At 44.0% G+C, this 23,617-nt stretch overlaps 3 protein-coding genes across 5 annotated transcripts; all 3 read left to right on the top strand.

Moving 5' to 3' along the window:
- The first annotated feature begins 2,825 nt into the window (after positions 1 to 2,825).
- MRPL20 (mitochondrial ribosomal protein L20) lies at positions 2,826 to 5,118 on the top strand. The gene is made up of 4 exons (XM_010221519.2): positions 2,826 to 2,952; positions 3,766 to 3,876; positions 4,157 to 4,234; positions 4,905 to 5,118. The coding sequence occupies exons 1-4, from the start codon at positions 2,866 to 2,868 to the stop codon at positions 5,076 to 5,078; spliced, it is 450 nt and encodes a 149-aa protein (XP_010219821.1). The 5' UTR covers positions 2,826 to 2,865; the 3' UTR covers positions 5,079 to 5,118.
- Positions 5,119 to 5,780: 662 nt separating this feature from the next.
- Positions 5,781 to 15,229, top strand: CCNL2 (cyclin L2). 3 transcript variants are annotated; one of them, XM_088536191.1, is made up of 11 exons: positions 5,781 to 6,098; positions 7,245 to 7,319; positions 7,610 to 7,719; positions 8,043 to 8,163; positions 9,437 to 9,501; positions 12,371 to 12,470; positions 12,551 to 12,655; positions 12,866 to 13,007; positions 13,126 to 13,243; positions 13,332 to 13,424; positions 13,868 to 15,229. In XM_088536191.1, the coding sequence occupies exons 1-11, from the start codon at positions 5,781 to 5,783 to the stop codon at positions 14,220 to 14,222; spliced, it is 1,602 nt and encodes a 533-aa protein (XP_088392317.1). In that variant the 3' UTR covers positions 14,223 to 15,229. The 3 variants fall into 3 exon arrangements, with proteins under 3 accessions (XP_088392317.1, XP_010219820.1, XP_088392318.1); XM_010221518.2 differs by lacking the exon at positions 5,781 to 6,098 and having other exon boundaries at positions 7,545 to 7,719; XM_088536192.1 differs by lacking the exons at positions 5,781 to 6,098; positions 7,245 to 7,319; positions 7,610 to 7,719; positions 8,043 to 8,163; positions 9,437 to 9,501 and adding an exon at positions 10,418 to 10,434 and having other exon boundaries at positions 11,673 to 12,470.
- Positions 15,230 to 16,223: 994 nt separating this feature from the next.
- On the top strand, positions 16,224 to 18,215 carry AURKAIP1 (aurora kinase A interacting protein 1). The gene is made up of 4 exons (XM_088536141.1): positions 16,224 to 16,242; positions 16,680 to 16,771; positions 16,951 to 17,399; positions 18,053 to 18,215. Exons 2-4 carry the CDS (start codon positions 16,720 to 16,722, stop codon positions 18,158 to 18,160), a joined length of 609 nt encoding a protein of 202 aa, XP_088392267.1. The 5' UTR covers positions 16,224 to 16,242; positions 16,680 to 16,719; the 3' UTR covers positions 18,161 to 18,215.
- The last annotated feature ends 5,402 nt before the right edge of the window (positions 18,216 to 23,617 follow it).

Here is a 23,617-nt window from a genome sequence, read left to right as displayed (position 1 = left end):
GCTCTGTCCCTTGCTGTAGCACACAGGGTAGCGCATTATTAATAGGAAGCAAATGAGGAGGCTGGATGAACCTTTCCCCATAACCTGAACCAAAAACCTTGTGGTCTGGACAAGTCTGACTGACTGATTTCCTCTCCCCACTTCTAATATTTTTCAGGCTTCTCAGTATCTGGGCTCCAGCTGGGACTGGAAAGCAGAGGGGGGATTTTACAAGCAGCGTGTCCGGCTGCTGCAGCTGCCCTGCGCGGAGCCACGCGCTCCCAAAGGAGCTGCCCGCTCCGCTCTTCGCGGCGGCGCAAAGTGCAGCTGGGGCCCACAAGCAAAAGGGTCTTTGTAACAAGCACCTGACCCCAACGCTGCTGGGAACCAACTTTCCCCATCCCTGGGCCAAGATCGGGGAATGCCATCCCCGAGGAGAAACCAGCTCTCCAAAAGCGCTTTGTACAAGTTTGGATCTCGTCCCCGCTTCCCACGTACTGCTGCAGTAAAACCTGACTGGCCACGCTTTCCGAACACGCTGCACGGCTGAGCTCACTGCAGGAGATAAGGATGTTTGTTTTCCAGCTGGACTCAGCCAGCACTTGCTTGAAGTTTAGTGCTGGGGAACTTTTGAAGGGGGTTGTGAAATGCAGGCCCAGAGAGGGGAGTCAAAAGCAGATGCTTTAGCGAGATACCAGGCTGAAAACTGAGCATGGGACAAGGAGAAGACGGCAGAAAGCCCGAGGAAAAGGGCACATCCCCTGCCGGGCATCCCAGGCCTTGAGAGCTGTGCCGCAGACTTTGTCCTCACTGGCACACGAGGATGGAGATTGTTCGGTTTGTTAGGACAGCAACACACTTCAAAGGGACACGGGGTCATGATTTATTGACAGCAGGGACAGCACAGCAGAAGGGACCAGAGAAAATAAGGCAGGAAGAGGTCTGGAGTGTCCCAGGCTGAACGAACCTGTTCTTCCTTCCAGCTGGATATTTGTCTCACACAGACTTTGAAATCCCAGGGGTGGAGAATCAACTGCTTCCCTTGGCGTTCCCGAGGACTGAACGGTGCCTCCAAGTAGCTGCCTTAGTGGCCTCTTCTCGCTGGCTGTTTTCCGCCAGAGGTTTGGCAGAGGTTCTCTGAAATGTGGAGCACTCTGCAGCCTCAGGGGATGCAAAGCTTCACTGTTTGCACAATATTCCAAGATAGTGGTTAGATATGCTAAAAAAATACACCCCAGCTGTTGCTGTCTTCTTCTACGAACCTCTGAAAACACTTTTCTGATACGTTTTTTTCTAGACACCACCCCCAGCTTTCTCTGTAAACACTGCTATGCTGCAGCTAGCAAACATCTGTGCATGGAGCGTGAGCCCTGCAAACGCATGCCTGCAAAGGGAAGAGGCAAAACTCTCCCATAAAGGACACAAGCAGAAAATGTGCATCATATTATCATTCCAATGTGCGATATGGGAGCATCCCTGGAATACTAACCCTGTTTCAGCCTGTATTGGCTTATTTATATTTTCACACACTTTATTCTCCTGTTACTTCTTCCACACTGTTGCAGAAAGCGAACGTGCAGTTACATTGCACTGCACTTCTACCTTCCATAAATCTGGCACAAAGATGCTCCAATGATTCATACAAAGAATATATCCTGCTCTGGCTCATGGCAAACCGACTGCTGGGCACAGGCTGTCAGCACTGACAATTCATTCTGTGTGATTTTTATTCTGGGAATTCACACTGCAGAAATGAAAGTCTGCAAAAGTTGGCTAATTTCTCAAAGCACAGAGGCTTTCTGGACTTTTCACAGTCCTGAAGAGCTGTTTCTATCTTAGCAAGCTCACTGGGTTGTACTCGCAGGTAATTACGGAGAACAGGAATTCTCTGTGAAGATCAACAGAGAATTGATCCAGTACAATGTGGAGAGGAAGGGCAGGAGATCTCCTTGCTCTCCAGCAATAGATGCTTAGAAAACCTTCCAGCCTCCTGGCAGGTCAGAGGCATGATCAAAATTAGAAAAAACAAAGAACCTGGAAAGTTGGTCCTTCAGTATTATGCATCAAAGCCACTTAGGAGCAGCATGAGCGGTTGATAGTAAATTAAGTGGAAAAGTATAGGGAGTGAAATACTGAAGACTGGTAACTAAGGGTACCTTTTTCTAGCTGGAGAAGCCACCGTGAAAAAGGTGTTAACAGGCGTTAACAGGCAAGCAGAAATATCATGTCATTTTTAAAAATAACTAAGAAGGCTAAAACTAAATCCAGTGAAGCTTTCTAAGCATCTGTTATGTAAATGAAAATGCAGTTTAACATATGGGAGGTCTGAAAACTTTTAACTTGGTTTTCTTTTGGGAAAAAACACACACGTTGAGATGATTCTTCTAATAAGCAAGCTAAATTAAAATCGAATGTCAGTGACAGTTACAAAGATTCCCCGAACCTCCAGTTCTATAAAAATCCCACATCCCTCACAAGTAAATTCCCTTAAATGGGAGGGATGTCTTGATAAGTGTGCGTTTTCTGGAGCGGTTTCTCGGTGCTGTGGCGGCAGCCCGGCACCCTCTTGTGGTTCGTTGCAGCTCGTAACTTCCATTTCATTCCGTGCGGTCTCTGAGGGACACGAGGGTACCAGGAGATGTGGCCCCGGGCACCCCACACAGCTTTCGGCATCGAGCGAGCCGCACTCCCCAAGTCCCCTTGCTGTGAACACCACGCGCAACCAAAAGACATTTTTAATGAACACACACGTTTTTATTTTTAATTTCTTGGCGTGCCCGCGTGGCGCGCGGCCCGCTCCCCACACGCGCCTCCATCATGGCGGGCGGAAGCGGCGCGCGCGGAAGCGGCGCCTCTGTGGGCGCGTGAGGGCCGGGCCGGGCCGCCATGGTGCTGCTGAGCGCGCCGCGCTGGCTCCGCAACCGCCTCTCCGACCGCTTCTGGAGGGTGCAGGACCTGCTCAAACATGCGCGGGTGAGTGGCCCTGCAGCCGGGGGTGCCGGGGCGGGGGGTGCGTGAGGATCCGCGCGGGGTGACCCCCCGCGGTCTGTGTGCGGGTGTTTGTCCGTTTTGGGCCGAAATACGGGCAAAAAAGGCGCGGCTGGCATGTCTGTTGTGACACGGTTTGTGCATGCATGGAAATAAATGCAAAGAAATGTAACCGAGCCCATTTTGGGAAGAAATACAAGCATTGCGGGAAGGGCAGCCTGTCAGGATGGCATGCTGCAAACTGGCAACTTTTCTCCCCTTTCCCCCCGCTTTTTTTTAATTGGACAGAACAGCACCAAATACATTTGTATATATATTTTTTTCAAGTTAATTTTAAAATGTGAAAGACACTTATTCACAGCTTGACTTGAGGTGAATTTCCCACTATAGCACCTAGGCTTTCTCAAGGGCGAAGGGTCGGTGTGCTGGTAGCAATGCCCCTTCCTGCAGCAAGGGAAGAAAAATATTAAAATCAAGAGTATTTTAGTCTTGTGGTGCGTACGCTGCCTGCTGTAACAGTGCTGGTCCTGGAGGAGGTTCAGGAGTGCAGATAAATACCTGAGCTTAGGGGTTGGTAGCAAGCACTGATGGGGATTTTGCTGCTGCCCTCATGCTGTAAAATGAGGAAAAAAATATTTGCATTGCGTGCAACTGAAGGCCTAACTGATGGTTTTGAAGTATTTTGTGATTCTTCTTGAGAAAGGCTGCAGAGAAATGCAAAGGAACGTATATCAATATCATCAAAGGGATTAACAGTTGTAAAGATAACTGAACCAGAACATCTTGTTTTTGTTTCAGCATTTTCGGGGAAGGAAGAACCGCTGCTACAAGTTGGCAGTACGGAGTGTTCGGAGAGCTTTTGTGAAGGCTACAAAGGCCAGGAAAGAAAAGAAGAGATTCCTGAGAGCGGTAAAGAACAGATAAACTGTAAAGGAACTGAAATAGCCATTTTTCCTTGAAAATGAGGGGTGATCTCACAAGATATTTTTAAAAAACATTTGGAAAATAGTGGTATGAATTTAGAAGCAAGCATAGTCCTTCTGTGGTATGACAAAGGTCACATGCTGAAGTCTATAGGAGCGTATGTTGTACTGAGAAGATTGTTTTATTTATGAAGTGTAAGCATATCAACATAACTAAAACTTTTATAATATTGCATCATCCAAAATTGTACTTTTTATACCTTCAGCTCTGGATCACAAGGATTGAAGCAGCTTCTCTTGAACATGGTTTGAAATACCCAGCTTTTATAAGCAATCTGCTTAAGGTAAGAGTGAGGCTTGAAAAAAAAATACTTTGAAACAAGTTGGACAAAATGTCTGATATTGATCTTCTAAAATGTCAGACAAATGGATTTCTCCATTTCTCTGTTTCTCGAAAACGTCCAGTTCTAGTGATGTTTAGTGTGATACTGCTTATGGCAGGAATTTCACTTGCTCCAGGAAATAAGCTGTCTCTAATATGCATAATCCCCTTTTACTCTGGTGAACATTGCTTCACTCCTTCCTCCTCTTCTCTCCCCCAGTTTTTTTCCTGCTTATTTTTAAGAATGAGGCTATTGTTATTTATTCCATAAAGAGATTCAGTCCACTGAAGTAATTTCTTGTAAGATGATCTTGCATCTGTTGCTACCACAGGTATTGAACAATAGCTCCCTTTCTTTTAGTTGAAGAAATGTAAAAATATGCATGTAGTAACACGCAGTCTTTTGTGACAGAAAGGATTTCTTTTTCTGTTCTTTTCTTCTGCTTCAGGGACTTTAACCTAACGGCTTAATGTGGCATGATTGTCATGTTTCACAGTTTTCTATTTCAAAATTGTAACATGTAGAAAAAAAGATAATGTTTTAAAATGTGAGATTTTGTACAGGAATACAGCAATTTCAGCAAAATCCTTAGAGATTATTGTACGCAACTAACAATTTGCCTCGTGTTTAGTCGCAGGTGGAGCTCAACAGGAAGATGATTGCTGATTTAGCTATTTATGAGCCAAAGACATTCAAGGCCCTAGCTGCTTTAGCCGAGAGGAGGAGACAAGAAGGCTTCCTTGCTGCCCTTGGAGACGGAAAAGAGCCGGAGGGGATATTTTCACGTATTGTGCACCACTACTGACAGCAAAATAATCTCTGGGTGCGCATTATGAACAGGAACTGCAGGCACTGCAGTGAAACTCCTGGCTGTGGAGCAAAGTCCTCCAAAGATGCCTCTTGCAAGGAGGAAAAGGGGCAGGTCTAGACATGAAGTTCATGTTTCTTTTTTTTTTTTTCTCCATGTTGCTCTGACTGAAACACAAGGGATTAAAATTGCCAATGTTGGTGGCAAGCCAAGCCTGTAGAAGTTACATGTTAAAAAGATATACATCATGTGTATTTCTTCCGTTAAGGAGTTAATAAAGGCTTCTTCTTTTTTTTTTTTTTTCCAAAAGTGTTTTAAATAAATCTGAGGGGTGAATGTTGGTGTGTGCAGCCCCCTGTTGTGGCTTGGCGCTGTGGTGCGGGCAAGCAGCCCCGCACCCCGGGGGGTGTCAGTGCTGCCTGCAGCGCCAGGACCCTTGGGGGGCTCTGGGGAAGGGCTCGGGGTCGAGGACGGGCGGCTGCGACGCGGCCGTTAAACGGGCAGTGGCGGCGCCGTTGGGCCGCACCGGAAGTTCCGCTCCGTTCAAATCCCCAGCGCGTGCGTCACGCCGGCCGCAGCAACGGGCGCGCGCGCGTCCGCCAATAGGAGGCGGGGAGGGGCGGGCCGGGCGCTGAGGCGGGGGCGGGGCCGCGGAGCCGGGCGAGGCGGCGGCGGCGCTCGCGGCTCCTCCAGCACAAAATGGCGGCGGGCGCGGGCAGCGCGGCGGCCGTGGCGGCCATGGCGGGCGGCGCGGCGGGGCCTCAGGCTGGCGGGGCCGCGGGAGCCGCCCCAGCGGCGGGGAGCGCTGCGTCGGCGCCGGGCCCCGGCGCGGTGCTCATCGGCGACCGGCTCTACTCGGGCGTGCTGATCACGCTGGAGAACTGCCTGCTGCCCGAGCACACGCTGCGCTTCACGCCCTCCATGAGCAGCGGCCTCGACCCCGACACCGAGACCGAGCTGCGCGTCACGGGCTGCGAGCTCATCCAGGCGGCCGGCATCCTGCTGCGGCTGCCGCAGGTGGGTCCGGAGGCCGAGGGGGGACGAGGGGCCTCGCGGGGCCTTCCCGGTGCGGGGAAAATGGAGGCGGCGCCGGGGCCTCCCGCGGGGGGAGGGGAGCGGCTTTGTTCGCCGAGGCGGCGGGGGGAGCCGCCGTGGCGGGGCCTTCCCGCGGCCTCCCCGGGGCGCGGGGCCGCTGCGGCCGGGCGGGGGGCGCCGCGGGGGCCGCCCTCGCGGCCCGGTGCCCCCCGCCGCCGCCGCCCGGCCGGGCAGGAAGCGGGTGATGTCAGCGCCTTCCTGCGCCGCCCCCGCCGCTTTGTTAACGCCGCGGCCGCGCAGGGAGGCTCCGGGGGAGCCCCGTGAGCGTAGCGGCCTCCGGAAGGGTTTATTTCCCCCCGAGTTTCGATTTCGGTCGGTTTTCGCTGGTGTCTGGAGTGTAAAATTTCCCGTGCCTCTTGGCTACTGAGGCCTGATGCTCAAATCGCATTGTGAGGAAAAGAAGAGCATAGTTCACCTTTATAAAAAAAAAATAATAAATAAAAGGTTTTTTTTTTTTTTTTCCTTTTTTTAGGAGGGTGTGGAGCACTTTGTCCGAACTTTCAGTATCGCTGTTTTCTTTTAGTGTGTTTCTTAAAAACTATTTTCTTTTTAATGGATTAAAAATATGCACCTTGATCCTGTAAAACATGTCTTGGCTTGTTGGTGGTAGCATTTCAAATGACTTTAGTTATTGAAATAGTGGTACCAGTTTTCTTTAGATGACACTGAACTTACTGCTAAGCTTAAGAGTAGTTAAGTATGGTACAGTTTTCTGTGCCCCCATATGGGGAGTATTTTTAGATGCTTTCAGTTTTGCTAATTATTATTCTAGTCCACATAAAGTATTTTGCTAGAGCGTCATTGCAAATAAACTTGAGACCAGCCGTTCAACCGATAGAAATGGTGTGAGTTATTTGGATTGAAAGCATGCAATAGCATGAGCTGTTAGAAATATTATCCGGGATTGTGATTGCTTTTGCCTGGGTATTGCAGCGTCTTTTCAACTATTTTTTTCTGGGGCGTAAATCTTTGGAAGTTGTTCTAGATAACTTCTCTTTGGAACTGGGACAAACAAGCTAGTATTTGTTTTGCTGTTTTTAATACCTGTGGTGGTTTCTTTGTTTTCAGGTGGCTATGGCTACTGGACAGGTGCTGTTTCAACGCTTTTTTTATACCAAGTCTTTCGTGAAGCATTCCATGGAGGTAAGAAATTTTAAAGATACACTAAATATTCAAAATATTTTAAATGCTACCTATGTGATTAAAGCTTTGAACTAGGTATGATCCCAGCATTCGGGAACCAAACTGTAAATTTGAGTTATTGATCAATATAGTCTTACAGAGCTACATAGAAGCAAATACTGATTTTGCCAACCTTTGAGTATTTCCTGTTTTTACCACAGTTTTCTCTTGTTATCCCTCCTTAAGCTGTTGGAGGCAATCAGCTCCAGATTTGAGCAAAACATCAGTATGTTGCAATACTTATATTTCAGCATGTGTCAATGGCCTGTGTTCATCTGGCATCCAAAATCGAAGAAGCACCGAGGCGCATAAGGGACGTTATTAATGTGTTCCATCGCCTTCGACACATAAGGGAAAAAAAGTAAGCTTAGACTTTGAAGTATTACTTTGATTTTTTTTTTAATAAATACTCCAATATAAATAAATAAATAATAATAAATTTAATAATAAAACTCCATGGGATAAAATTACTAATGTTCCCTCCCTTATAAATCAGGGGATGACTTGGAAAAAATCTTATTAAGGAGAAAAACATGTTGTCCAGTCTTTTTCAAGTAAATATTTCCTGTGATTTATAACTAATGGTAAAATCTTCATTTTTACGTGGATGCGACTAAAGCTGCATATGAGTCCCCCATAGTGTTAAGAATATCTTGTTTGATGGCATTTGAAATTGTCTTACAGAAAACCTGTGCCTCTGATATTGGATCAAGAGTATGTTAACTTGAAGAACCAAATTATTAAGGCAGAAAGAAGAGTCCTAAAGGAGTTGGGATTTTGTGTTCACGTAAAGCATCCGCATAAGGTTTGTACTATATGAGAACTTAAACACCAGTCAGTATATGTTCAGTATGTTCTGCAGTGGTTTGAGTAGACTGCTTAAATGCACAGCAGTTATGTGATTTGCACCTGGTAACACAAAATTAGTAAAGCTGGCTTCTTACAGTGTTGATCCTCTTTCTCATTTGAGATATTCTTGCTAGTTGGTCTTGCATTGCTGCTGAATGACAACTGGTTGCAGATGTTAAATGTTCCTTGAAGTCAAATTTACTCGAATGGTTTGCTTTAGAATAAAACTTATTTAGGCAGGTAACCTTGTTTAGAACTTAGGCCACAGTGTTATGCCAAATGTGGACCCTTGGGCAGAAAGGGTTTTAGAGCCCCAAGGCTGTAATATTTTTATTAGATAAATAGCCTCTGTCATGAATATTTTAGAAGTATGCTGAGGATATTAAGCCCGTGTGCTGTAGCAGTGTTTGTTCTAGAAGTTAATTCAGATGTGAAGTGGCTTACCCAAAAGGAGACAGTTGTTATCAATTTTAGGATGCCAGGCAACAGTGACACTTCAGAGGTGTAGGTATTGTGCACATTTAAGATGATAATTTCTAGCATCATCAGTATTAGCATTAGACCTTAAATAGCTGATAGGATCTAGCTGATCATTTTCTGTATCTTCAGAACTTGAGATATTACTCTTAATTTTTCTAACAGATACGATTGTCTTAAGGTCTTGAGAGACTACTTGATTTTTAATATTTGCTCAGTGCCTCAGAAGAGAGCTGTACTTGTTTGTTAACTTCAAATAAAGCAATTTATATGTGTTCTGCTGGGTTTGGTGGGGGGATGTTGTGGTTTTGTTTCTGTTTTCAAGCTGAAATACTCAGGACTGAATAAAAAATAACATATACTGCGTGCTAGGTTTGTTCTCTGCAAATGCTGTTGCTCTTCCGTTGTCATGTACCACAGTCAGCTGTGTTTTCTTCCAAGCTGCTGCTAAAAAGGAATGGTGAATTGTATAGGAGAACATACCTAGCTTGAAAGCAGTTGGAAAAACAGGCTTCTAGATGACCGAGCTCGGAAGTCGGCGAGCTAGGAAGGCCACGTTTGGCCATGTGTAACTCATGCAGGCTTTTGCACTGGAAGGCAGAAGCTGTGTGGGCAAATGCTGGGCGTGTTGCAAGCACCTTATTGGAGTCTTAAAACCTGAAAGAGTAGCAGATGCCTCGTGGATGTCCCTCTGAAATAAATAGGTGGCTCTCAAGATTCTTGGTAATAACTCAATAACCCATATCTTCCAGATAATCGTTATGTATCTTCAGGTATTAGAATGTGAACGTAACCAACACCTGGTCCAGACCTCATGGTAAGTTGATGATTTTGTATGTGTTTGTGTCTGTTTTAAGAGACCAGCAGGGGCAGTAGCAGAAATATGTCACGTAAGGCTCTCTGGGCAGCATTGCTCAGAAATGATATGGGCCAAACCAGACAGCTACACTCTGTTGCTTGGAGTGCCCCAAACTACTACCCAAATGTTGATCAGCCTCTTAAGTTTGAGGCGCTCGTTATGGTAAGGTTGCTCTCCACCCTGGATTCTCACTTAGCTCTCCTCTGCTTCCACCTTCCAGCTGAAGGGAAAATATCGAGTGGGTTTGGAGGATTACTCTTTTTTTTTTTTTTTTTTCCTTTCTTTTTTTTTTTTTTGAGGGACTGGGGGCGGATTGTGAAGTGTGCAGTGTTTGTTCTCTGCATAAACTCTTAAGTGCAGATAAAGTCTGTTACCAGTATTTGGGGAAAAAGCACTTTCCCGGTGCTTCAGGCTGTTTGTTATAACAATTGTATCAAGAACTCGCAGCACAGGAAAATTCTTTTTAGCCATATGGATAATGCAAGATGTCAGCTTCTAAGACTGGATATATCAAGTTGAATGTTTGCTGAGAGGCATCCTCCACCTTGTTATTCTCGTTACTGTAAAGCTTTTTGGGAGGTGGGCAGCTAAGATAAAATTCCAGATCTTGAGTTTAACAGATTGATAATGTTTCTAAGCAAAATAAAAGTTCTTTTAAAAAAATGAATCCAAATATCATATTTCTGCTGACTGAACTGTCTGGTACTGTGATCTGTGTGTAGAGAACCAGTTTTGACTTTTCTTTTCTGTACTCTTTTGATCAAAGGGTAGCCTCTGAGGGTAAGTGACTAAGACTTCTCCTCTGCTGCCCAAGCGCTATGGTGCAGGGATAGCTGCCGTCTTCAGTCAAACCAAAGCAGGCTCTACAAAGAGAAGGCTGACTCTAGACAGGTGGTATATACATGATAGTATAGTAACTGGCCAACTGCTGCTTGTGCTTTTTATACTTTTTGACTTCTTACTGTCTGTTATTTTTTTTGTTATGCCTTTTGACAATTGTGTACTTCATAACTTGGTTGTTGAAATTCTGACAGACTTTGAATGTTGAATTCCTATTACTGTTAAAATGGTGTTATCATAGATGATAAAAGAAATGAACGTGGGACATGAGGGGCTGAATTAACAAAAATTGAAATCTAGCTTGTTTGTAAATTTTTAAGTAACTGAATGGATGTGAAGCTTAGAATCAAATGCATCTTTGACTGGGGGCTTATGGAAATTTTCTACTACTAGCTTCCCCAGTACCGTTGTATGGCATATTCAGATACGAGTTATGGACTATTAGTTGCTAATTTTCTACTTCTTGTGAAAGGAAAGATGGATGAGGAGGAGGGAGAAAATAACCCAAATGAGAAATGGTTGAACTGTTTAAGTATTTGTGTTCTAATGCTTGTTGCTTCTAGTATATGAGAACTGGTGGGTATCCAGTATAGCCTTTAAAAAATTGTTGAAATATTTGTTTTTATTGCATTACTTTCTTTAAATATTGTGACAAGTATTCATTTCCTCATACATCTGGATTCTGAGACCACAGGGAAGTTATACAGAGGGCAGACCTGGAAATAGGCAGTGTTAGTATCAGCTTAAGTTAGAAAAGGTCTGTATGACTTTCAGATATTTGGAGTGCCTTTTTTTTTTTTTTTTTTTCTTGTCTCTCCTCATAAATTATTTGGCAAAGCTTTGTGTTCTGTTTGTGCTGTTTGGCACAACTTTTCTGGAGTAGCAATTGCTTTTTGTATAAACAGGAAAACAATAGAAAACTGTGGCAGATGGGAGTTTGATATCCATGGATTTCAAGTTCCTTTTGTCTTTCCTATGTAAACTGGATTTAAGTGGACTGTGGTCTCTGTTTTGGATGTCTTGGGGCTTAGTGAATCCTTGTGTACTGGGCACCCACACGGTCAGTTACCTACTACTTCCAGAAAGCTTGTTATAGAGAGGTCTGTAGGTGGGGTGGGGGTGATCTGGTTTTACTGCTTTTTCTATATGGTGTTTTGAAATATGTATTCAGAAACGTAGATCTCTAAGCACGTCAGCTGACAGATACAGAGGAATATACTCACTATGCTTAAGACTTCGTAAGAATAATTTTAATGTGTACTGACTGGAATATATGCAATATTTTACAGTTTTCTCATTCTGTGACTATTCATTTTAAGCAACTTTATTGAAATGGGACAATTTGGATACCATATTTCATATGCCAAAGAGGAGAACTGCCTGAATACGAAATATTCTTCTGAGTTGATATTCCCGAACAACCCAGTCTGTTCTGTGACTGTCTTTTGCATCATAATGAGTTTGATTCTGGATGGAAAATGGCCTTTTTGAAGGAAAATGACCACCTTGGAAAAACTTCCCTGTGGAACATGTTGAAGTGGACTGCATTTTCTTGGGAGAACTACCACAGGACCTCCAGCTTTCAGCAAACTGCCCAAGTCCTGTCACATTGCAAAGAAATACGTGAAGCTAAAATTCTATAATTGAGTACTTCAGATATACTGTATGTTGCGTTGAGGGGGAAAAAAAAATCTCTTATTGCATGAGAGCAGGCCAGTAGATATTCAGGGGGAAAAGTGAAGTTAAAATTGGTTCTCTTCTCACAAGTGAATTTTTAACAGCCAGCCAGTCAAACTTACTTCCATTTCTCATCCCTCCACTTGAGGGATTTATTTAGTAAATTTTTACTCAACTTTTGTTTAGATTTACAGGAGTATCATGTTGAAGCTTAGTAACTGAATGCAGAGAGAAATAGTCCTTGTAGAAGTAAAAACAATAGGAGAGAAATCACAGCATCCTGTAGGTCTGCTGATATCTTGTTTTTCAGGAATTACATGAATGACAGCCTGAGAACAGATGTCTTTGTAAGATTCCAGCCAGAAAGCATTGCGTGTGCCTGTATTTACCTTGCTGCCAGGACACTGGAGGTGAGTGTGGAGTTCCATTCAATTCAGGTCTATTATGTCTTAAAAGCAGCAAACTGAGTGTCTTATCCCCTCCCTTTCAGATTCCCCTTCCTAATCGCCCACACTGGTTTCTACTCTTTGGAGCAACAGAAGAAGAGATTCAAGAAATCTGTTTAAAAATTTTGCAACTTTATACTCGGAAAAAGGTTTGTTTTCTCATCATAGGTCTTTGTTGACTATGACTTTGAAAGGGAGTCAGAAATCCATACTCCATTTGAAGCCAGCTGCAAGCCTGGTGGAGTAGTGGAGCAGCATATTGGTCAGAGTCTGGGTCTCTAGGTTATTTCCCCTGTCATGAGGCTGTAGAAAGTCCAGTTCGCAAAACTTCATTTTGATCAGTGTTCATTTCTTTGAAGGTTGATTTAACTGATCTGGAAAGTAAAATAGAAAAAAAGAAACTAGCAATTGAAGAGGCAAAAGCACAAGCTAAAGGTCTGCTACCTGAGGGAACCCCAAGTTTGGATAATACATCAGGATTTTCGCCTGTACCAAAAAATGGTAAGTTCTAGATGACTGAATCCTCCTTGTCTTGCAGGCCCCTTCTAGTCTTTACTATGATTCATCCATTATTCATCCCTGCAATCAAGGTAACAAACTTTTATTTATGTATTTTTAGAATCTCCCAAAGAAATTAAGGGAAACAAACCTTCACCACTACCTGTACAGGCAATGAAGAACGCTAAAAGAAAAACTGAGGGAGCAAAAAGAGTGGGATCAAATAGCCCAGTAAATGGGTAAGTCTTACATAATGAAGCCTGCCTTCCCCCCACCCCCCCTTGCTATTTTAAGCAAAATACGTTATTGGCTTATTATGCCTTGCAGTGTTCAGAAAGGAAGAGAAAGTAGAAGTCGAAGTGGAAGTAGAGATCAGAGTTATTCAAGATCGCAGTCCAGGTCTGCATCCCCTAAGCACAGGTACGTGCTGTTGTCAAAAGAAGGGCATTCTGTGAGAACATCCCAGATTTCCGTACTAAAGAAGGCTGTTCAAGAATAAAAGTTCCACTGTTACGGCTAACATGTCAAGGGAGTTTCAGAGAGTTTGATCATGCCTTATCTGTGCAAAATGCACTGGAAAAAAAAAGTGTAATAGTGGGGCATTTTTGAACTGCAGCTTGTTTTTTGCTGGTGTACTGTCTTAAGCAGGATTTGGTATTTGTATTTTTGTGTTTCTATTTCATACTTAAAGTTGGGCTTCTGTGGCTGCGGCCACAAAATGTGAGAGCTGGGTGAAGATGCTGCGAGTGCTAGTGACAGAAAAGTTGGGAGATTAAGTTAATAGTGATGAAGAGCAGTCTGCTTCATCAGAATTTCATATTAAGAAAGTCATGGGGGCTTTCTCCTGTACTTTTTTGCTATAGGAAAAGTGAAAGTTACTCCACTTCAAGTGGTTCCAAATCCCACAGCCGCTCTAGGAGTCGCAGTGACTCTCCTCCAAGGCAGTTCAACCACACTTCTGCTTACAAAGGTTCCAAGATGAGAAGTTACAAGAAATCAAAAGACTACAAATACTCAGCACACAAACCAAGGAAATCCCGCAGTAGAAGTTCGTCGCGTTCCAGGAGCCGGTCCCGGGAGCGCTCGGACCATTCAGGAAAGTACAAGAAGAAAAGTCACTACTACAGAAATCACAGGCACGAGCGTTCGCGCTCCTATGAGCGAACGAGTCATCGCTATGACCGAGACCACCCTGGCCACAGCAGGCACAGGCGATGAGTAGGACAAAGAGCTCTTTCCTTTGGAATTCGGGGGAGCTCTTCCCTACATCTGATCTTTACAGCGTAGCGTTAATCTGGTTTATAAACCACTTTAGCTTGTGATGTCCATTTGGCTGCTAATTCTGTACTTTAATCCAAAGGAAATATGTGAACTGGATAGGATGATGTGGAAGACTTAATCTGATAATGTCCTAGTTGCTGTCTGCTGGAGCGTCATCCAGTAATACTGCGGAGTTTGCCTCTGGGTGTGCTCCCATTGCCTGCTTTTTAGTAATTTAAATTGTAGCACGAGGAAGTGTTACTTGGGATTTGCAGCCCTGCAAGCAGGGAGCTCCACGGCTCAGTAGATGATGGACTGTGATGAACAGTCCTCCCCTGCGGAACTAGAAGGCTCAGATGGTTCTAAAAACCATTGGAGTGGCTTGGTGCTAACAAAGCTGTCTTTTCATACTGATTCGACTATGTTGTACAAATGTAAGGTGACTTTTTTTAGAATTATGCCTATATTAGGTTATATATGTGTATATATATTTTGCAGTGTTACAGTATAGTATGGGAATTTGGCCTTACTAGCCTTTACACTTTATTCACAATGTAAATATGCATTTGTTTAATACAAGTGAAAGATATATACAGAAAATTCAAAACTTGAATTCTATCAAAAAGACTTGTGTAGAAAGTTCTGATAAATGTGAAAGTATTTAGCTCTGTGTATTGAAAGTAGTATATTTTTTATCCGTGCAATGCTGTGTGCCGGTCACCAGCTCATAATAGACATTTCCTATATATACATTCTATGTGGTTTGAAATTCTTTACTCAGGATCTTTGACACTCTGGAGTAGTAGTTTGTCAGTCTTCTTGCTTGTTGAGGAATAGAACATGTTTAAAAACAAAATGAACAAAAAAAAAAATCCCAGCCCAGTAGTATCAGTTCTAATGGTATAATCTGAGCTGTTGCTCTCATGCTCCCTAATTTCATTAAAGTATTTGATTTTTATATTAAATTACTTGATAGTAGTTTCTCATGAGCTGTATGCACCATGGTGCCTCCTAAGGAAAGAAGAAATCTGGTTTGAGTGAAGAGACAGCAGATTGTAGTTCACTTATTTCAGCTTCATGTGTGACATCCTGAGTGGGGTGTATGTCTTGCTGGAGGAGAGTACGGATGCAGTGTGTGAAATCGGTGCTTTTATTTAAGTTTGCTGCCATAGCTTCCAGGACTTGACTAAAAACGCCATCTGCTGGGTTGGTGTCCCTTGTCAGCAGAGTAAGATTCCTTAGTGGCTGGTGGTGGTTGCGCTTTGGATGCCTCAGGACGATAGTGAGGGGTAACACCCATCTGTGGGGCTTCACCTTAAATACTTTTCAACTCTAACTTTCTTATTTCTGCTTAGCTGCCTTTCCCAGCTGGGAGAGGCAGCAGATAGATGGAAAGTCAAAGTAGGGGAAAAAGGATACTTGCATGGAGTTGGGGTGAGTGGTTTTTAACTGGCCTGGCCTCCTCAGCAACCCCTGAAGAACTGAAGCAGTACTAAAGTAGCCAAAGACAAAATGCAGTACAAGGTAATTTAGATCCACCCAAAGTGCTTTTAATACCATCTGAAGTGACTGTTTTCTCCAGTGTTTCCCTTTTAAGGCTTTTTGATTTTTTTTTTTTTTTTTTTTTCCTATGTCGTACTACTGAGGCATTTGACCTGCTGAAGTAGCTGTTTGGTAATTGGGGTCCCAAAGGGACTGGGTGTCTCCCTGTTTAATTGCTGCATTTTGGCACTTAACTAACCTGCCTGCCTCTTACCCAGGTGCAAGGCAACATTAAAAATAAAAGTTAAGGGTGTAAGGAGGGGGGCTTCCCCCCTGGACCGTGTGCCCCTCGGTCCCTTTGCCGTAAATCGCCATTTTTCGAAGCGTTTCCCCTCAGCGGCCTCGTGGCTGCGGCCCCGGCGGGCGCCGCCGGGGGGCGCTGCGGGGGCGGCGGGCGGAAGTTCCGGCGCGCAGGCGGCGGCGGCGGGCGGGGATGGTGAGTGATGGCGGAGCCCGCGGGCCGGGTAGGAGCCGCGCTCGGGCCTCGGCCGCCCCGGGAGCTCCGCGCAGAGCCGGGCACCGCGCGGGGGCTGCGGCGGCCGCCGGCATCGCTGCGTGCGGTCACGGCCCGCTCCGGCCGCGCTGCGCTCCCTGGGGAAGCGCCCATTGCTGGGGCGGGGGGGAACCGCCGCTTGGGCCTGGACTTGCTTTGTTTTTTTCCTCAAAAAGCGCATTAATCTGCCGTGGAACGCCGCACTGTGGCGGTACGGGCTTGTGGACCAGGCCTCTCAGCAGAATAGCACCCTGTTTTGGTCAGAAAAGGAGTTTAGAGGATCTGAGCCTATGTGCCTTGAGTTTTAAATCTGGAGGAGGCATTTTGGGGTGTCAGGACAGCATGTTTGCCTTATGGAATAAATGTGTTTATTTTAACAGTCACTACTGAAGCTGGAGGAGTGGACCAGGTGAAAAAAAAATGTTAGTATCACGTCTGGCTTCCCAGTTAGTGAAGGCTTCACGAGTTGCAGGTAAGAGGATATTGTGCAACTTCTTTCTTGTTTTTATGGTGAGAAAATAATTGCTTGTAAACAGCTTCCTGTGTTTGACTGTATTGGCTGTAATGGGTGGTTCTGGAATGGAGCAGTGCTTATGTTGAGATAATGTCCAAGAATTCTGTCTCTTAAATGAAACTCTTTTCTTCTCCAAGGACACCTTTGGCCAAGGTCAGTCTCATCCGTTCTTTATTCTCATTCTGCATCTGCCAAGTACAGCACTCAGCCCTCTAATAAGAATGGAGCTCAGTCTCAGCAGTGGCACACGCAGGACCCTGACCTGGAAGAGATGCTGGTTCCCAGGAAACTCTCCATCAGCCCCTTGGAAAGCTGGCTCACAGTTAGATACTCTCTTCCTAAAGCAGAAATAGTCAATACTCAGGAAAAAGTAGATTATGAGCCTGTCCAGCAATATGACTGCCCAGCAGCTGATGTGGGAGCTGATGTGGAAGAAGGAGAAGGAACACTCGGCAACAAACTGGAATGTAAGAACGTTTTGAAGATCCGCAGGAGGAAAATGAACCGGCACAAGTACAAAAAGCTGCTCAAGCGGCGAAAGTTTGTGCGGAGGAGGATAAAGGAAGGCCGCAAGAAGAAACGTCAGGTAAGCTCAGGGTAGAGAGAAAAACAAACTGGCCTCTGTTCCCTTTAGGTAGGGGAGGAAAATTTCAGGTAGAATTGATTTTAAGGGAAAACAGCAGCAGCTCTGAGAGCTCTGAGCTCTCCAGTGTTTTGCTGTTTTTCTAATTTTTCATCTGGGTATCTTCAGAAATTAAAATTTAGAATATTTCTGTACTTCTAAACAGATGCATAGTAGCTGTGTGTGACTTTTCTTACATAAAAGTAACTTGTAAATGTCTAACGAAATAATTTTTCACATGTGTGATAAAGTAATGATTTACAACTTCCAAAATACCTGGGAGGTTGATTTAGGCTTAATTTCCTTCCTGTTATGTCAACATCCTCAAGTGGTTCCACAGAGCCACTGGAGAGAGAATCCTATTCTTTTGTCTAGAATCCATTCACATTTCTTAGCCGAGGGAGTAGGCAAACCAGGGCTCAAGTTCCTCATGTTTCAGATGTGTTTTCTGCAGTAAGGCTGACTGTATTTTGACAAATAGAATAGGATGCCTAGATTTTTTTTTTTTTTTTAAATGCAGATTATACTTGGATTATACAGGTAATTTGGACTGCTTTGGCAGTGACTGAATGATTTGCTATCACTTCTAAGCAATTTTTTTCTTCTTTCTGTTTCAGTTAAAGTTTGAGAAAGATTTGCAGCGCATCTGGAGAAGAGCTGGTTTGAAAAACCCTCCTGAAGGATGGCAAACACCCAAGATATTTTTGAAGAGCTCAAAGCGATAAAAATGCTTGTAATGAGTTTTGACATATAATTTTAATTAAAAAATATTTAAGCATACTTCTTTTAACTTTTTTTTTCTGAATGTGGTGAGATTAGGAGATCACTTTACGTCTTTAGTAAGCAGTTTTCTGAGGGCAAACCTGATGTGGATGTGCATTTCTCCCTCAAAAAGGTATTTTAAGCCATTTTGAGCAGTGTCTTGTGTGCAGTCATGTGCTGCTGTTCCTATCTGTGCCTTTGAGCACATAAATCTTTTAGACTGTAGCTGAATTTCTGAAGTTGCTGTTCGAGGTTAGACTGGATGGTATATGATTAAAAACAACTGGTTGTGGGAGATGAAATATGAAGTGAATGAAGTCTTCTGATTGCGTAACTATATAAAGCCCCAGCAATTAGAAAGGTTATGTTAAAAATGACCATATTATTTTATAGTATTATGAAATATATGCTTACTGTAGAAGACCTGCTATTTAGTAAGAGTTAATTAGAGAAAATTTGTTGAAAGGCTTACTATTTGCTAATGGCAAAAACTGCCTTTTGTCAGTCATAGCCCTTTTGCAATCAGTAATTTCTCCATGGTAGAAGAAAATAATGAAAGCCATGAAAAATATGGATATTTATTTTATATCCTGACATATATAACCCTTATATCTGAGTTCTGGTTTAGGTTCTGCTTTCCTTTCCTATAGGAGGCCATTAACATCACTTATCTATGCTTTAGTTCCTACTTCTGTGTCAATAGATAAATGTGGGGTGGACTGATGTTGGAGGGGAAAGATTTCTTAGGTTTATTCTGCAGCTCATTAGGAGAGTTAAGTTCAAAAGTATGTTCCTTTTATCTACTAGGAGCAGAATGATTGACTAAAGTGAAAAGGAGGAGGAAAAAACAAAAAGGCAAGCAAGCTGTGGAACTCATAGCTGCAAGGTGCAGTTTCATCTAGCTACAGGAAAGACAGGTGACTCGTAGCATATAATATAGTGAATGTTTTTGAGATTCTGTGTATTGCTTTCTGATGTAGCTAGCAGAAGCCTGTTTAAAATAAGCATTTTTGAGTGATGGGCATGGTAGCTTTGTCCATCTTCCTGTTGTCCTCTCTGCAACCAGAAAATATCTGCTGCTCTGTGGATAGATGGCAGTAAAGACACAGCCTGTGAAACTCCTGAGGACCAGTTGCAGAAGCTCTCTGGATCTTTCTGTAGCTATTTTAAGGAAAACGTACACTGAGCTTTAAAAATCGATTAATCTGGCCAGAGAAGTGTTGGCAGCATGAGAACTGTGGTGGAATCCTGTATTTTTTTCTTTTTTGTTTTGCTTAATAGCATGCCTGGCATTTTTGTTCTTTGTTTCACATATTCCACTGCAAGTGACTGCTATTATATCACAATCATTTTGTTAGGGTATCTCAAGTGCAAGTTTCTCCTATGTAAACTATTTTATTAAATGGTATGCTTTCTAAATAGTAATCTAGCCCTCTAAATGGTAATCTACTAAGTATAGTCATTATTTTTACATCCATTATATCTAATTACACAACCATATATGGAAGTCTGGAAAAACAGTGTAGGTTACAAAGGGCTTTGCAAATCAGCCCTAGGAGGTTACTCTACAATTACATTCCAGCCTTACTCATCTAAATGCCATATTGCTGAAGTACCTCAAAGCATGTTTGAGGATTTATATTTTCTTTCTGTAGTAGATACTGCAAAGACTGATGTGTCACTAACCAGGTAAGATACAGGGTTACATGGTTTAATTCTTGACCAGGTGATACAATTTTTTTACTTGATTACTTTTACTTTTCTCACTTTGCTGATTAGGGTGAATGAGATAGCCAAATAGATCCTGTTTTTCTTCTATAGGGGGAGCATCAGTACACAATATTCAACGTACATATGAAGTATGTAGTTACAGCAAAAAAAGCGCTGTAAATAGGAAAGGTTTGATTTTTATCATTCTGAAAATATTTAAGGTTTGAAGGTTTCTCCTTTATCTCCCTGTTGTTTTGCTGTTCTGAGAGGAAATGGTTGAACATCACCAGGAGGATCCTAAGTAATTTGTGCTCTATCACAGGCTGGAGATACCCAGTGAAGACTGATTTATATTTGAAATTGTTCCTGACAGCCATGGCTCCAGAAAGATCTCTCAAAACTGGAACCTCTTGGGGAACTATAGGGCATTGCTCCCACTATTACTGAGCGACCTTTTTATAAGAATTATTAAAAATTCAGGAAGAATATTGTCCCATACTTCCTAAAGAGAAACAATGCATCTTTGTATGCATTTGTCCTCTTCAGTTGTTTAATAAGCAGGTTTTTGTGCAGCTCGGGTAGGTTTCATGCTGATGGGTGTCACTGCTGGATGTGTCTTAGTCTGCAGAGGACTTGGCACCCTGGGAGTGTCTCAGCATTTGAGGCCCGAAACTGCTCACAGATTCATTGCTTTTAAGCCAGGGCTGCTGAGTCCTGAGTTGGCACACGAGCTGAAAAGCAATAACTTGGCATTCCTAAGGTTTGTTTTAAAGGAATTAACAAATCATGGCAGGGTGCTTTTGGTTGAGCTCAGTGACTAGCCAGTGAGGAATCAGTTAAGTCTGAAGAATAAGCAGTTGTTGAAGAACGTGCCAAAGAAATAACAGTAAAAGGGGCTAGAACTGTTACGGTCAGCAGTGCGGTGTGTAAGCAGCCCTGGGTTAGTCACCAGCCCTGCTCCCTGGGTGCTCTGGGTCAGAGCCGTTTCCTTTGCTGGCAAAAGGTTTTTGCTGCCCTGAGCAGCAAGGGAGCCAGGGAGGGGACCTCTACCTGGAACAGTGTCACCACAGACATCCTGGAGGCAGGAGCTGTCGTTGTTCACGGGCAGCTTCCCCCAGGCTTTGCGGGCCTTGAGTTGGCTTCCCAGCTCGTCCAGATTGTTCCAATTATGATCCAGAAGATGTTTCTACAGATGATCTTTTCCCTTGCTTCCCTTGCAGAGATCTGAATGGCCATCCTCTGGAGAACACTGAATGTCTAGTGTTTGTCTTGTGTGATGTGGGAGAATGACCCACATGCCAATTTTATTTTTGGCATGCTGCTATCTGTAAGACACTTCACTGTTGGCCATCAGAAGGTAGGACAGAGCTAACTGTGTCCTACTTGTGATAATACTCCCCATTCATTGGGAAGGAGAGGGTTGTATCCTTCAAAGACAGGAAAGGCTTCCCCTCGTGGGCAGTTTGTGCAGAGACCTGATACTGTGAAAAGAAATCAGGCAGAAAATCATATCTTAATATCCCTGCACTGGATCCACCCTCTGCTTGAGAGATTTCTAATTGAAATTAGGCTGGGGATTGGGAAGCAGAGCAAATAAAAATCTACCTATGTAGTTTTCAGTGAGAGGACAGAGGCAGCAGTGTAGGATATGGATGTACTACTAGGCTGACATGCAGCTGGTCTGGGTTGCATTTATAGGCAAAAATATGCCCAGAGCATTTGATTTCTAGAGGAGGCAAAGGCAGCAGTGCTCTGTTTCTGTCGCATAAAGTTAAGGAGTCTGGGTCCTCCAAAGGCTGGATCTAAAGCAAATACACAATTCACATGTGGGCTACTCTTGCAATGTGGGGTTTTACAAGTTGTCCAAATACCATGTTTGTCTACCTAAATTTGGCAGCAAGCTTGTATTGCGTTGTGGAAGGCAACCTCCTTTCAGATGGAGTATTTTTATTTTAAACAGTGGCCTGAAAAACTGAGGTAAATAATAAAACTGTTGGAGGCAATCTTTCAGCACAATTTTTAGAGCTAAGCTATTAATTTTTCTACTCTTTCGTAGTCATTTCTGATCTCAAAATATGATACAGTGCCTGGAATGCCACTGGTTGATTACTTTAGGCAGGCCCAAGAGATGAACTGCAATTACTGTGGGCAGTGGAGTCCCCCTTCAAAAGCTCCGTGTGCCAAACCCTGTTCCCATGTAGAGCGAGACCCAAAGATGTGGTTTGAGGCACAAAGCTGATGGTCCTAAAGTGGCCTCTTAAGTGGCATCTCTCAGTTAACGTGTCCCCTCTGTGAGTTCTTGCAGGGCTGCTGGCACTTTGCAGAAACATGGTGCTGTTTTCTTGTGGTTTGGGTCTTTTCAAGGTTGAAGAAATGTGACCGAGCGCTGCCTGTGTGGGCGATTGCTGGAGAGCCCCTTTCTGGGGAAATGCCCTGCTTGGGCGCTGTGCTAGCACTAAATTGGGGCTCTTCTGATCACTGTTGTTAATTTTGCTCTAGCATGGGAGTTTAGCAGGTGGCTATTTTGAGACATGCAAAAATAAGGAGTTGGACAGGGCAGTTGCAATTACGGAGGCAAAGCCTGTTTATGTGGATCTTCTCTCTGGCTTCAGAGCTGGGATGAAGAGGAATGCAGAATGGAGTCGCTTCCTTGGACCAGGCTGCTGCTTAACTGAATGATGGGATCCAGGTTTGCTCATTTGGTGCCTCTTTTCAGCCCGTGTCCTGTTTTATTTGTTTTTCTGGAACTTAGAAACTTTAGGAGCTTTATCCAGATCATTCACCAACAGACAGGAGTAACAAGGTGGAATGTCAGTGCTCAGCACTGTTGCTTTCTCATTCCTTTAGACAAACACATCGGCTGGGTGAAAGTTCTCAAAAGTGACCTGATCCCTCTGTCATTTCCTCCTCTGTCTTAGTGCTGTCTCCCATCTGCTGAATTGGACCCGGACTAAATCTCTATCCCCTGGAGGGGGGCCTGGTGGTTTCAGTGTAGCCATGGAAAAGCCAAGATCCACAGAACTGCTGCTCCTGTGGGAGTGAGTCAGTCCATCCCGTGCCATAGACTGCCTGTCTGCCTCCTGCACTTGATATTCAGGCATTAACTTAGGAGGTCTCATTAGACTATACAGATTACATCTGAGTGCCTCCAAAATTAGCAATCAGCAGCTTTTCAGGAGCCTCAGGAAAATCTGCCTGCTTCCCAGCAGCGTGCAATTGCTGGCTGCTGCTAGGGACCTCAGAGGGAGGTTAATGTGTGCATATAAACACACAGAGCCAAGTCCTGAACTCATGACTGATGGTAACTCCAGTGCTCAGATAGTGTGTGTTGTGATTCTGAGCCCGATAGCTGCTTTTTTTAATCCTGTATGTTGATAGCACTGCTGGCTTGCTCTTGTAGTAGGTTGGGAGATAGTTAAGTATTTTAAAGGGGGAAAAAATATATTTTTCACTGTTGTCTCCTCAGAACAAGCAGGAGGCAATGACTGTTGCTCTTCCGAGGGAGTTTGGATTCTGGAAAAATCAGAGAGGCACGAGGAGTGCAACAGCCGCTTCCAAGTTAAAAATCATGGTTCTGACTAATGTATCTTGTCTCCGAGCTGCGTGTGTCATCGAAGCTTTCCCGAGGTGACACACGGGAGGAGGTTTCGTGCAGCGCTGCCCTTCGCTCGGCTTCCTCGCGGTGCTGGCAGTTGATGTGCGTGAGTCCT

This window comes from Tinamus guttatus, unplaced genomic scaffold (assembly GCF_059628265.1).
Source record: "Tinamus guttatus ecotype Peru unplaced genomic scaffold, ASM5962826v1 Tinamus_guttatus_pri_ptg000652l, whole genome shotgun sequence".
Classification (NCBI taxonomy): Eukaryota; Metazoa; Chordata; class Aves; order Tinamiformes; family Tinamidae; genus Tinamus; species Tinamus guttatus.
Note: the sequence above shows the minus strand (reverse complement) of the source record. Positions and strands in the feature narration are given on the sequence as shown.

Coding starts and splice junctions, on each gene's coding strand:
- MRPL20 (XM_010221519.2), top strand. CDS start 2,866: ATGGTGCTGCTGAGCGCGCCGCGCTGGCTCCGCAACCGCCTCTCCGAC. Junction 2,953..3,765: donor ACCTGCTCAAACATGCGCGG/GTGAGTGGCCCT, acceptor TTTTTGTTTCAG/CATTTTCGGGGAAGGAAGAA. Junction 4,235..4,904: donor TTATAAGCAATCTGCTTAAG/GTAAGAGTGAGG, acceptor CCTCGTGTTTAG/TCGCAGGTGGAGCTCAACAG.
- AURKAIP1 (XM_088536141.1), top strand. CDS start 16,720: ATGTTAGTATCACGTCTGGCTTCCCAGTTAGTGAAGGCTTCACGAGTT. Junction 16,772..16,950: donor GAAGGCTTCACGAGTTGCAG/GTAAGAGGATAT, acceptor TTCTTCTCCAAG/GACACCTTTGGCCAAGGTCA. Junction 17,400..18,052: donor GCCGCAAGAAGAAACGTCAG/GTAAGCTCAGGG, acceptor TTTCTGTTTCAG/TTAAAGTTTGAGAAAGATTT.
- CCNL2 (XM_088536191.1), top strand. CDS start 5,781: ATGGCGGCGGGCGCGGGCAGCGCGGCGGCCGTGGCGGCCATGGCGGGC. Junction 7,720..8,042: donor CGACACATAAGGGAAAAAAA/GTAAGCTTAGAC, acceptor ATTGTCTTACAG/AAAACCTGTGCCTCTGATAT. Junction 8,164..9,436: donor ACGTAAAGCATCCGCATAAG/GTTTGTACTATA, acceptor CATATCTTCCAG/ATAATCGTTATGTATCTTCA.